The sequence below is a fragment of the Pterocles gutturalis genome, unplaced genomic scaffold, assembly GCF_000699245.1.
Source record: "Pterocles gutturalis isolate BGI_N339 unplaced genomic scaffold, ASM69924v1 scaffold3548, whole genome shotgun sequence".
Lineage (NCBI taxonomy): Eukaryota > Metazoa > Chordata > Aves > Pterocliformes > Pteroclidae > Pterocles > Pterocles gutturalis.
The window spans coordinates 158,447-169,694 of record NW_010117815.1 but is presented as its reverse complement, the minus strand read 5'-3'; the positions used below and the strand labels follow the sequence as shown (position 1 = coordinate 169,694).

The window sequence follows — 11,248 nt, the reverse complement described above, 5'->3', positions numbered from 1 at the left end:
GCTGAATCTTAGGCTGTAGGAGTTCCTTAATAAGAAATACTCAAGGAGGTACACGCTTTACTTCTTATATGTTGCTGCTATCGTCTGTCTTGGGGAAAGCTAGTTATGAGCTGCAATGTTGTGAAATCTCTTTGCATGCTTTCACTTGCATGGAGCGTGTCCAAAACGGTTCATTTGCAGAGTGAGTGCTAAAACACGTGCAAGGAACGCTGCGTATTTAGGCATGTTTCCCCTTTCAATACACGAGATGAATGGACGTTGATTTTAATGAAAGGCAAGGAAGATAGTACACATAAAATAGAGGGTACTGCTTGGACTAAAGGAAAATTTTGAAAGTGCATCTTTTAAGTCAATGTCAGTAATTTAGTCATTTCTGTTGGATTCTCTGTTTTTCATGTACCATTCACTGGGAGTTTAAACAGTTTTAGGTTTTGTGTTTTTGAGGTTTTTTTGGTTTTGGTTTTTGTTTGTTTGTTTGTGTGTTGGTTTTATTTTTTTTTTTAAGCTGATAAACAGTTCATTGGCCATCGGGAAAAGATTGTAAATGGAACCAAGGAAAGAAATATGAATGATCGAGGAAGCGTATAAGAACTAAAAAAGAAAAGAGTAATTTAACTTGTATTTAACACATTATAGCTGAAGGACAAAACGTAGATGAGTAAAATCCTTGGCTCATACTGTCTATTGGGGAAAAAAAAAAAGACTGCAGACTACTGTCTTGGGCAACAGAAAATCAAAGAGCACAGGCAAAACAAATGCAACCCCCCGCCCCCTTTTTAAAAAAAATTTTAACATAGCGCAGTCAACATGCTACAGGCTTCTGGGGTAGCAATTTCAGTGGCTACAGCATCAGTTAAACTGTCAAGCTGAGAGCGTAACACTTATACCACATTGACCAGTGCCTTCCAGTTATTTCATATTTTAAATGTGTTTGTTATTTTACAAAATATCATCTTGGCATGTCCTTTCAGGTTTGTCAGAAATACAGCCTTCTGCCATGTTCTTGCGCTTCGAGCCAGCCTAACTGCCGTGCCATATAGCTGGATGGTCAAGTAGAGGAAAGTACTATTAGTGTCTTGTAGGTGGCTGTCATCTTTTTTTTAACATGCTCAGCCTTCACTGGCCTGTGGCCTGGGATACAGAGTCTTTCTAAACCTAAAATTTTCCAGACAAAAGTGCAAAACCATTGTGATAGCATTAGAGTCAAAATGCTGTTAAATTTTAACAGCTGGAGATGATGGAATGCACTTGTGTCCTGTTCATTAAAGCATTATTTGCGGTGCAGCGGCGATTTTGCTAGAATTACATGAGAAGAGAATGAATGCTTTTTTTTTTCAAGCCAGTGCCTGTTTTCAATGAGTCATCACACATTTTCTCCCTTTCCCACATGAACATCCTGTTCATTATTTATGAACCATGGAGAGTGGTGTGTCAGCTCCAAATGGCACAGAGTCAGAACAGACAGTTTTGAACTCAAAGGACTAAATCTGCTTTGTCACATCCATATTTAGTTTGGTTGGGCTAAAATGATTTAAACAAGGTAGAATTTGCCCTGAAATGTTTACTAGGAGATGGAAAGCTAACTAAAGATTAGTATAGATGAGGGATATTGATGATAGATATCTATTTTGTGTGTGCCACATTGTAGTTGACTGACTTGTATTCAGGACAGTGCACAGATTGTTAACAATGGTCTGTGCATGTACGTGGGGAAAAGCAGCTTCCCCAGTGGTACAGCCACAGATCTCCTGGCTGCTCCCTGGACAGAAGCCAGGAATGTGTAAGTTGGGAGTGAAAGAGCCTGAAAAAGCACATACAGCCTTAACAATAATTTCCCATCTCCAGGATGCTGCAGCAGCACTGGTAGGGAGGGAGCTCTTCTGGAACAGTATTGCTGTGTTTTTGCAAGGAATCAAGACAGGCAGCTTAGAAACTGGGCTAATCTCCTGCTCCTTCCATGCAGAGAGAAGACATTTCACACTGATAGAACAATTTGGAAAAAATGTTCTGAGGGGAACCCTCTCTCTCCTTCCTTTCTATTAGGTATCATGAGAATAGAGTTTTATCATAATAGAGGCCTCCTATTTGTACCAAAGATGTAACAAGGTTTGTTAGGTAAAATTAGAGAAACATCAGTAGGAAGAAAGGTTTGTGTTACATGAGAGGACAAGGAACTGTCTCCTTCCGAATGGGGTTGGATTGGCACTGTGGTTCAAATTCTGTATTGTATGGCAAGACTAGAAACCTTTCTAGTGCTCTCTTGTTCAGGAATTAGTGGGTAAAATCTGTGCTTTCACTCTACATTGTGTGTCTACATTTTTTTCTTCCACAATCCTAGCTTTTCAGGGAGGGGGAAAAGACAGAATCCATGGAAAGAAATCAGACTGTACTTTAGGGATGTGTACAGAAACCTCTCCGGACCCTTCCACGGAGGGGGAAAAGACAGAATCCATGGAAAGGAATCAGACTGTACTTTAGGGGTGTGTACAGAAATCTCTCCAGACCCTTCCATCATAAACATGAAGTTTAGTGACTTTTGTTGAAGTTAAATGGACATTTGAGATCTCTGGAGTTTCACATGCAAAGTTTTCCAAGTAAAGCTATGTTGTTGTAGAGTATACAGTAAGATATTTAATTTACAGAGAGGTAAACTGAGGCAAACCCTTGTAGAACTGTGAACCAAATCCTAGAGGCATGACAACCAGTCTCATTCCAGTGATCATGAACAACTCTCTCCCAGCTTTCACAAACAAAAGCAAAATTAATGAAATTAATGAAAAATGTTAAGTCATTGTAGAATAACAAATGAAGGCTGAGTTTTACAATACTTCGCTTATTTTTTCAGTTTGCTGTGTACTTTCTGCAAGTTAAATTCTGTTATTGTTTAACTTATTTTATTAACTTAGTGGCTGCTTGGAATTCAAGTGAATATTTGACAAAGTGAGTAGGGTTTTCAGGAGAAGAGGTTTAATTTGTTCCATTGAGATCTATGTATTTTTCATGACTTTCTCTAAACTAGCCTAATTTCCTCTGACATTTAAGCTCCATTTTTCCCCAGGTTCGATATATTAACAAGGCATTATTGAGCATTATCGGTTAAAGGCTTTCCAAATGCGAACACAACAAATACACATGCGATGTTAATGACCTCTTTATATATCCATTAAATGCAGCAATAGCTGAATAGAAATGTCATCACTTTTCTGTACAAAAAGAAAGCATTAATGAACACTAAATCTCCCCAGTTAATGATGCAGCATCTTGACATAACTTGATGCGATATAATCCCGGCTGCTCCGCATGTTACTTTTATTGCTCACGGTAGGCAGTTTGTCCCGAGTATTCTGTGTGAATACAGAATATGTATTTGTTAAGTATAATTTCATTAATTTAGTGCTTGTTCAAACATAAAATAGACTTTGAAGTTCAAAATTAATTTGATGAACTGATGACCTTACCAGATTTTTCAGGTTCCCACATTTATCGTGCGGAGTTGCTGCCAACACAAACTTTGCAATTTTGCCCGTAATGAAGTGCCTTGTTTCAGCGCATCGCTAAATATGTTATTTGATACTAAAAGCACACAGCTGTTTACCATAGTAAATTAAAAGAAACTTACTTTTATACGTTATTCTTGTTATGGTGTCTCTGTTAAGCATACGATTTAGAAATGGATTTGATGATTCAGATACCTACAGAAGAGAAAACGTACAACGTCAAAATCTTCTCACAAACATTTCCTTTCTGGAAACGTAGCTGTTCTGTGTGTGCACGCAGATACACACACACACACTCTTTTTCGTGCCACTCCTTCAAATTGTTTCGGCATCTTTTTAACTGTAGTGGGAAGAGGAAGTAGTTACGTAGATATTTTCTAACAAAACCTGTTAGAAAGTTGGTATCTAAAAATAAATTTAAAAAAAAAACAGGGATGGGAGAACTGGATGAATAGAAGTTTAATGCCTGAATACAAGTGTGAGTACCAGTGTCTTCTCTAACAGCTTTGATGGGATTTGCAGGTGGTTAATATCATCAGGCATGATTTTCATACAGTATTCTATTGTTTTTCTATTTACTGAGAAATGTACTTTACTTGCAGATATCAGGTTGCAAATAGAATCTGTCTTCCCTTTGTTGTACATGCAGTTATGAAATACCTAAATTTCACCTATATGCACCCACAAATATGTATACATACACAAAAATGTTCAGTCTACATTAGCAAAAGCATACCTGAAGGAGACTTAAAGGAGAAATGATACAGGGTTTAGAGGCGTTGTTGTGTTGGGTTTTTGGGGGGGGTGTATGGGAGGTGTATGCACTTTACCAGCAATACCATTGTTGATTATCAATGATAATGTATCGAGAGATTTTACTGCACTGCAAATGGCAAAATTATTATTCGTTAGCAATAAAATCAGTGTCACCTTTTTTTTATGGAGACACTTTAGTAACTCTGTAGCTAGCCTTCTAATATCCTGCTTATTTTTCAATTATTCTGTGATGTGGTTTTTTATCAGACACTGGATGCTGCTGTTATACTGCTAGCATTTATCCAGAGTGAAATACATTTACTTTGAAAATGGAAAACGTCACAAAAAGTTTAAGATTTAGGAAAATAAATGGGCTAACTGTAATCCAGCTCTGTTTAAGAGGTAGCCTTCAGGAAAATTCAGTTCAGGTTCCATTTTGTGGAAATTCAGATAGTTACCTCTCCATTTAAAAGTTTTTCTAACTACTTTGGACATTTAAAATAGAACACAACTTTTGATGGCATTGGGAGAGGCCTAGAGAAAAATATGGTGAGGCAGATACTAAATTTTGTTGTTCATTACAAGAGGTGTGCGACTCAGCATGTACATGAGTGATGCATTATTCAGACAAAACTGGCATGCTGGGTGTTTTGAAGGCTTAGGCTTGATTCAATTTTAATCCTTTTGCATGAAGTTGGGTCACAATACAATGCATTTTGGATGAAAAAAGCTAACCTAAATATCTTCCCTAAATATCAGACCTGTATGAAAGGGCAATTTTCATATCTAATTATTCAATATGCTCTCTGAAGTGCATATTTTTAATGCTTTGTCAGGAACTTTACCTTATGAGATGGGATTAGAGAGTACTAAAGGGAATTAATAGATATCCAATATGTAAGGTCTGATGATGAAAGCTATTTGTTGCAGCATGAAGCACTTATTCAGAAATATGCTTTTTTAGACTGATGAAACAGAGATACATAGTGGCAGAATAGGAACAACATTTTGGGGGAAAATGTATTCTTCATATAAAATGAGAGAAAAGGTTTCTCCAATGTAACTACAGAGGTTTGAGTGAACTGTTAAGTCTGGAGTTCAATGCTAGATCCCTGCAGTTTATAGACCTAACTGTGCATCTTGAACACAACAGGATGGAGACTAAAATACGACAACATATTCACATGTCTTTCTAGCTCTGTGAAAGGGAAGATATTAGAACTATACTTTTTACATTCTTTCAGTTTTGATAGTTTAGGATATTTTAAATAGCATTGTTAGAAGAAGTTATTTTGCTGACTTTGAAACATCAGCATGTCTCTGAAGAGCAAACATGCTCTCTGTCCCAGGGATTCATCTTGTTAGGAGAGATTTACTTTTCATTGAATGAACGATATTTCATGAACAACCACCAAATCTGCAAAACTAGGAACTTTTGTCATAGCCATTGAAATGTTATGAGTGATATTTATAAGGATTTTTTCCCCCCTGTTCCTTATCCCTTTTAATTTTCCTTACATTACATTGGAAATATTTTGGAGGAGAGATGGTGTGTCCAGTTCCTGGGACAAAGCCATCTCTGGATTCCAGATCAGAGCCTCTAGGCATTGCTATAGTATAATGAGGAGCCTAATTCCTAGATTTGCAGCTCATAGGGAAAATAGTCTATTGTCTCTATATTAGGTATTGCTACTACTGAATACTTACTTTCATAAATATGGAAACTACCACCAACCCATTAGGACTCTTCGCAGCTTCTGTGACATTTGTGTACAGCTCATGGTTATAGTGGATTAGTTGAACCTAGATAACAGGGAAGAGAAAGATGACAAATGTCAGCAACTCATACCATACACAGTTTGCAAATACTCTGTACACCAATGGGTTTGTATTAGGATCTCATCTACATTAGGATATTTTGTAATAGCGCAATTTTTCAGAGGTTTGCAGCACACGATTTTAATAATTTCAGTCACCATCTGGCTCTGACTGGCACAGCACCAGCGTGTTTTCTTTTAAATTGCCAGTAAGTGAATTTACCCACATCAAGTTCTGAATTGCACTGCAGGGGTTGACATAATTTCCCTGTTGCAACAGCACTTGCCACGGGCATCAAGTAATCTGTACTTTTCAGCCCCAAGCCAAACACAGAGGAGTCAAGAGTTGAAATATCTGAAGAACATATGGGATACGGGTTTGGAACTGTTTCAACCAGCACTTGCAGAATTAAAAATACTGATATTCATTGGCCCCAGGTTTTACAAACTTGGTTACTCGGTATTATCGTTAACCTGGCTCTCCTTCGCTCCTACAGCTTTCCTTCTGCTTTTTAGTTTTATGATTTGCTGGAACTTTGAAGTTATGAAGGCACAGTTCTTCTCTCTCCCTGCATATGCAAATGTCTTACCCAGAACAATGGCATTTGATTTTCTGGGATCACTGGACACTGTCACAATTTATATTGCAATTTATACCTTTTTTTAACGATCAACTTTAAGGACCTCATGAGGCAGTTAAGTACTTGAAGAATTTAAAAGGCTAGTTGGCTTTATTTAGGCTAAAGATATCTTTCTTAGTTTTCAAATGTCAATTAGAAAAGTAAGGTCATTGTTCCGGCATTTTCAGAATTACAGCAGCCTGACGTTTGTATTTTAAAATAAGGTGAGTCTTCCATGTGCTGGCATAAATATAAAAGCTATCTACTGAAATTTCTGGACTTAAATACTGTGAACAAGATCAGTATTAACTTGATCTATGTCTGGTAGTCTTTTTAACTATACAAATGGCCAAAGACTAACACTGCCAGTAAAAACATTTATTCGTAGTGTGCTATCCATGTTTACAATCAGGAAATCTCATCCCGAAAAAACACCGAGAAGGGGTTTAGTGCCTGCATTGGTGACTTTCTCTTTTGGCTGAATGCAATGTCTGGTGCTTCAGTACTGAAATACTCTCTGCCAGAATGGTGTCCCTATACTATCGGCAGTGCACAATCAAGTTACAAAGCCAAAGCCTTGCTTTGCTGTCCTAATACATATGTCCACCAACGTGTACTGGTAGTGATCTGAACTTTAACAGCATCCCAGTTTATGTCTAACCTACACCATTATTATCTAAGTCTATAAGTTGAGAAATAAGTGATGCATCCAAACTCTGGGAGTATCCAGACAGTTCTGTTTCCTACATTCTGCACTGACTGCTAAATGTATTCTTCTTACAAGTAAATTACTCAGAAACAGATTTTATGAGCTTTCCTAATATAAAAATCCACCAAGCATTGTCCTCCCACCACTCTCGAAATCCCTTAGTGGTGTTGTTTTGCTTGGATATTGGTGTAAAAAGGAGCATGGGAATTCTGAAAGGATGGCAAGTATTTGCATTAGTAAGATTACAAGATCTTTGACACATAGCTTTACTCTTTCCAACTAACAGTTCACAGACCAAAAAAATAAGGTAAGGGTCAAAACTGCAGCTGTAATGTGTTAATTTCAGTTACTTTTGTCCTGTCTGGATTAGGAACTATTGGTTGACCTTTCCACAATTCACACAGTAGGCATTTTTTAAGGCAAGCAAACAAATGAAACTAGAATGAAAAAGCAAAAACGTCACAGTAGCCAGTGAAGTAATGTACTAACTTCTGACAGCAGGATGAGTGCAGTATGCTTTCCAAAGGTCTTGTGAAGGATTAATGAGAGCATTCACTCCACAGCACACAAAGGTTCTAGGCTCAGTAGTCATCACTTTGTGATACCACTGAACTTCAATAACATGGGTCTGGGGACTCTGTACCCACTGAAATCTTTAGGCTTAGTAACATATTTTTCTTTTTATGTGCAACTATTCACTCTGGCAGCAAAACTAACTTGTGAATTATCAAGTAAATAAGTGATGAAATCTGCTTTAGACTTAGAACTCCTTCTGTACAGAGTCCCAGAATGAATAACAGCTTCTTAGATTAATTTAGTTCACCTAAAAAATAAAAATGTCTAGTGCAGGAATGGGTAAAAGTAACGACTAAATTCTCCTTCTACCCATGGAAGCCCTGAGTCAATATCAAACTCCCCTTTTTACTGATGGGATTTATAGAAATAAAAATCTTGAAGTATATATCGCCACATAAAGGATACTTGTCCCAGACCCACTGTGCAGTGCAGTTGTAGTCCTGCATAACACATAATATTGCAACGAGTGATATGGGCCTCAGCACGTAAGTGTCCAGGCTCTGCTGGGGACCTCTCTCAATGTCAGGAAAAGATCCAATTCACTCTGTGCAAAACTCACACCCTGGCTGCAGGCAGCCAATAGGTGTTTGTGGGAATGAGTTAAGAGACTTGAATGATTAGAAATGAGAAGAGTTATTTCCTTTAATCTAGAAATGATTTCTCCACCCTGTATTGCACTGTCTTTACGATACTTGTCCGAGAACTTTGGCATTCTTTATCAGTGCTTCAAAGTGGTTTCATTTCAACTTTCCCATTCCTGCAGGTTTGTACACCTCTGTCCCGTTCTCCTTATCACATCTCCATTTGGTGATGAACCATATTGGAGAGCGAGCTTGAGAAATCTTGCTTCACTAGAGTTTGAACAGACCCCCTTGCCTCGCTCTGTGTTATTGTTTCTCAAAGATCCCAGTGCTGAATGAAGACACTTTTTTTTCTTCTGAAACCTGTAGTTTCCTCTGTGTTAGAGTTGTACCCTTCCTCTCTGCACCCAAATTATTTTTAAAGGTGTTTCCATGGCATCATGGTTAAATTCCTTAGGCTTTTTTTTTTTTTTTTTTTTTTTTTTTAAGATTGACGATGTAAGGAGACATAATTTTCAGAGTTTCTCATATGGAACAGATTAATTTAGAAAGGTAAAAATGAATAAAGATGTCTTAGGTATAGAATAATGCCGGATAAAAAAAATATAATTCCCTATTAAATTCCTTATTTTGAGAATAATGTCTTTAAATTTTCCTGAAATACCTGTAATCTTATAGTCTGTATGAAATGTTACTAGAGGCTTCCATGAAGGTGAAGCCACACATAACTACAATTGCTCGTATGTGAAAAATCTCACTTTTTCAAATGATGACATTTTATTAAAAACAAAGCACAACAAGAGCAAACTTGCAATGCTGAAGGTACCCTTTGGTTCCAGTTTGAGTTTCAGGGCTCAAACACAATACAGAAACTTGTTATAAGCTATTGATTTTCTTTGGAAGATTCCCCTTTAAGATTAATTTGCCACAGAACAACTGCTAGCTCTTTGTTTTCCTCGAGCTATAGAAGTTCTATTTTTCAGAGAGAAGAAGAGAACTAAGATTAATTACTGTCTTTTAGCCGATGAAAATCCCGAATGTGCCCTTGTTCCATCACCCGAGAACGTGCAGCGGGGGAGCAGCAGACACAGCACTTTTATCCACCTGAGGTTGGCGGTGCTGGGAATGTCAGCAGGAGCGGACGACAGGACATTAGGGGGAATGTACGGAGCACGCTCTCCTCAGCCTGGCAGGTTGCGCCTTTGGGGCAAAATCATATGGATAGGCTGGTATTATGGCTTGTGTTCTGGGCCCTGTGGGGAAAACAACGCATTCCCTTTCCCAACACACGTGCACGTATGTTAACAATGACAATAACCTGTTCTTTGCCTGCACTTTGATGAAGTTCAGCCCTGTCTCAGACTGTTTGTACTGGTTTTCCTCTGCAATGCATTTTGCTGTTTTTCTTGATCCTTCACCCAGCTGAAATGTGCATCTTTGAGCAGAGCTAGTAGCAGGATATTTCCTGTGTGGCACTGGACCGAGGCTCTTTGGCCAAGCAAAAGGAGGCAGTTGGCTGTGTTGATGGCTGTGGGTGCCAAAAATTCCAGGGACTCTTTTCAGCAATCTTTGAGCAATTTGTTAAGTTGGACAAAGCCCCTCTGTGCATTCCAGAGCTCAGATCGAGCGTGCGTGCATAACCCCTTTATAAATGCTAGATCACTGTGAGATGTTCTGCTGCAGTGAGACACGGAGCAATATGAAACTGAGGGAATTCAGATTATCAACAGTACTTTACACACAAATGTTCCCATAGTCCTCGTGGGAGTAATGGAATACCCTTTATTCTCACTTGGAAGTGTTGTAATTGAGTGCGTAAACATTTTGATTTGTACATGACAAGAGATGTAAACCACGAAATGAATGACAGCAGGGAACAGCTAATCTGTAACTATAATATTTGTATTATGCTGTGCTACCTGATAGACTGTTGGGATACCTGATTGAGAGCAAGCACAAAACATGTTTCCAGCACAGCAGGGAACAAAAACAAATGAAATTGCTCAAGAAGACAAGTTAAATATTTGTTTTGATTCTGACTCCCTGTAAAAAGTGGCTAAGAACTCATTAAGGAAAAAAATTATATGTTTTTTGTTTATCTGAAGTTTAATAATAACAGCAAAAGAAACGTAATTTCTGTATGGCAGCTGTCCAGCGAGGAAAATAATTTTAATGAGTTAAAACCTTTTAATAAGAACAGTTGATATTCCAGTGTTAAAATACAGCTGCTCTTTAGGTCTTGTCAAACCCTTTGGAAAGGGCAGTAATGTCATATCACCTGGGAGTTATTGATGGTATTAACTTAATGGATCTGAACAGGTATGAGATCTGAGGTCCTCATTTTGTGAAAGAAATTAATTTTTTTAAATGTTCCCTGGTTCTAGGATGTGTAACAACTGTGGCTGACATCAAAAAATTAAGTAAATGATAGGCTGAAGGATGTGTGTGAAAGGTGATGGATTCCTTCCATCCAAACGCTGCCAAAGTGTTGCAAGTGTCGCAACCATTTGTACTCTCTTCCAGATAGTAGGAAACACAAGGAAGGAAAAATCCGGCCTGAGCCCCAGAGGTATGTAGATGTGTCTGTGGTGCTGGCTGCTGTGAGACTTTAGGGGAATTTTTGACAGGGCAGTCACTGCTGAGGGCTTCCACTGCTGATTACTCTAAACATGGGGTATTTTTGGCTGACCTG

At 38.1% G+C, this 11,248-nt stretch overlaps 1 protein-coding gene across 1 annotated transcript in view; it reads right to left on the bottom strand.

The window, feature by feature from the left end:
* CA10 (carbonic anhydrase X) overlaps positions 1–11,248 on the bottom strand; it is a 174,333-nt gene that overhangs the window by 4,799 nt on the left and 158,286 nt on the right. Inside the window, exons 5-6 of the mRNA XM_010075933.1 lie at positions 5,961–6,056; positions 3,620–3,692 (exon numbers count right to left, since the gene is read on the bottom strand). Coding sequence (XP_010074235.1) covers positions 3,620–3,692; positions 5,961–6,056 — 169 coding nt within the window. The remainder of the gene's footprint in view (positions 1–3,619; positions 3,693–5,960; positions 6,057–11,248) is intronic.